General features: G+C 48.0%; 1 protein-coding gene across 1 annotated transcript in view; it reads left to right on the top strand.

Annotated features, from left to right (window-relative positions):
* Positions 1-2,484: 2,484 nt before the first annotated feature.
* ACA1_348550 (uncharacterized protein) overlaps positions 2,485-2,913 on the top strand; it is a gene marked incomplete at both ends in the record, with an annotated part of 465 nt that continues 36 nt past the window's right edge. The window contains one exon of the mRNA XM_004348078.1: positions 2,485-2,913. This exon is cut by the window's right edge and continues 36 nt beyond it. Coding sequence (XP_004348128.1) covers positions 2,485-2,913 — 429 coding nt within the window.

The following is a 2,913-nucleotide window of genomic DNA, read 5'->3' on the forward strand; positions in this document are numbered from 1 at the left end:
ACCAAGCAGTGCAACACAGCATTCAACAACCTCAAGGCTGCATTGACATCAGCGCCAGTGCTCATGTTCCCAGACTTCAGTGCACCATTCTACCTCTACACCAACACATCAAAGGCAGCCATAGGAGCAGTGCTGGCTCAGAAAGACACAAACAGGCACAAGCACATAGTGGCGTACACAAGCCATCAGCTGTCAAAATCCAAGAAGAACTACAGCATCACCAAATGGGAATGTCTGAGTATCATTTACTGGATCAAGTACTTCCACCAGTACCTCCACAGTAGTAAGTTTTACATCATGACAGACCACACAGCACTTCAGTGGCTCATGGAAGCAAAGGAACAACAAGGGCGCCTGGCATGTTGGGCAATGAAACTGCAGCCCTACAAATTTAAGATTCAATATCACACCAGTAAGCTTCACAGCAACACAGACACCATGTCACAACTGCCAACAACACTGGCTAATGCAGACATGGTGTGTGTGCTGGTGGAACCTCAGGCACCACATCCACAACAAGCAGCAGCTGTTAAAGGGCATGAGTTCATCCAACAGGTCACAACCAACCCATACAGCAATCAAGCAGCAAGAGCGCAAGGACCATCACAGACAACAGTAGCTCCACAAGAGCACATCCATCACAAGCCAGAATGGCCCCTGGAGGAGGACTGGGAGCGCACATGGCCAGCCAAGGAGGACTGGTTCACAGAGGTAACCTGTGGACCAACCACATAGCAAGGACAAAGAGAGAGAGCAAGAGCACCAGGGCCTGGGACAACATACACCAGGTTCAACAAGGACGCTCAGGTGGTGCCAGAGCCTGTCACAGACGTCAGGCTCAACAGTGACACCACCAGGGAGGACACTTGCATGGTGCCAGAGTCTGCCAAGGACATCAGGCTCAACAGGGACACCACCAGGGATCAAGAGAGAGGCAACCAACCTTCCAACAAGGAAGGATGTGAAGAGATGACAAAGGACAACAAAGGGACTCAATCAGCTGGAACACAGGAGAGGATCAACAGAGCAGAGCACAACAGTGATCAACAACCAGACTTCTCCAAGGGCCTCACACAGGAGCAATGGGCCAATCCATTTCTGGGAGTGATTATACAGTTCCTAGAGGAAGAGACACTGCCATCAGACAACCAGGTAGTGTGCCATGTCCAGATTGAGTCACAGCAATGCAAGATACTGGATGGGCTTCTCCACCACCATGCTTGGCTGCAATGGGGAAAGGCTGGTAGCTGTATGATGGTTCATCTGGCAATTCCACCAGGCCAGACCAAGGTGTTAAGGAAGGTGATCTCCAATCACATCAAAGAAAGTGGTTAGCCATAAGTGGGTATTGGAGGTGGCATTTGAGGGATGTTGCTGTCCAGTGGTGTTGTGTATTGGGACACGCCCACCAGAAATGAATATCTGTTTAGCAGCATGCCACTTCTTCCTGCTGAAACCATGCGCCTTGTAGAGCAGCAATGTGAGGTGGGATAACAAATGTAAGGCTGGAATAAAAAGGGTTGGCACCTTTTGGAAAGCATTCAAACACACTTGAGAACCATTGAGTTGCAACTTGAAGTGGCACTCAGGTAGTGTTGAGACACAGCTGGCTGACATGATGTTGATGATGAAGGTGGTGTGATTGTGTTCATTGAGATATGCAAAGGGTTGTGTGGTGTTGAGAATGTCAGCAAAGGAGAAGTTATCAAGGCATTTCTTGCAACAACAGAATGATGCAAGAACAGTATTGATGTGATCATTGCTGACAAGCAGGCAACGCTTTTTGGGGATTTGCTCTTCAGCAGTTCAGAGAACTCTCTTCCTTGGAGTATGAGCTGTGGCTTGTAAGGAGAAGATTGGGGATAGTAGGGTAGAGGTGAGGACCTCAGTGTTGGTGGGGAGAGAGTTGCTCATTGTGGTGGAGAATGACTGTATGACACTGGAGAGGTATTTAAACATTTGGTGTGATATCTCTGATTTCCAATGGCCACATATTGGATAGATGTGGTTCTTCTGGATTGGTGAACATTTGTGTTTCTTGGAACAATGAGCTCACAACTAACAACAGTGGAGTTGAGGAAAATACTGGACAAATTAAAAAACCTGATGTGCATTGGGTTTTTTATTTGTTGACTCTTTTCCTGATGTGCATTGGGAAACAGGACAACAAATTAAAACTGATGTGCATTGGGAAAAGAGATGACAAATAAAAAACTGATGTGCATTGGGAAGCAAGTCGACAAATAAAAAACCTGATGTGCATTGGGAAGATCTCAAAGCTCTCCAGACCACATGAAATTTTGCTACCTGTTTCCATTCCCTCCAATTAGAATTTAATGCAGACAGCTTTTTTGTAGACCTTCACTACCTTTTAAATGTTGAAAAACCTGTTTTGATCATTTTGTTGTACCACCCATGTTCAACACACACTTCCTTACAATGTCTTCTCACCAAGCTGCCTCAGGCCTTCCCAACTTCTTGGCCATGTTGGCCACCAAGCTTCTACCAAGCTCCTGTAATGCCCTGGTGAAGGTGCACCAGCAACCTGGCACCAAGGTTATCACCAAGGTGTACATCAACAGGTTGCTGCAGGTGCAGGGCCAAGACACTGGCCACACAAAGCAGCAGTCTCTCAAACTGCTAACACAGTGTACGCCAATGATAGGAGAGGAGGGAGTGAAAGAGGTGATGGATGTGGAAGACAAGGAGGAGGAGATGGAGGAAAAGGAGGTAGAGGAGGAGGAAGAGCAGGAGAAGGAGCTGGAGGGGGAGGAGGAGGAGGAGAAGCAGGGAGAGGAGCAAATGGAGAGGAGAAGGGGTGGAGCTGGAGGAGGAGATAGTGGAGCAGGNGAAAAAGGAGGAGATGGGAGAGGAAAGCGCTGGAGGAGGAGCAGGAGGAGGAGTTGGAGGTGG

Source organism: Acanthamoeba castellanii (genome assembly GCF_000313135.1).
Source record: "Acanthamoeba castellanii str. Neff unplaced genomic scaffold scf7180000084687, whole genome shotgun sequence".
NCBI lineage: Eukaryota > Discosea > Longamoebia > Acanthamoebidae > Acanthamoeba > Acanthamoeba castellanii.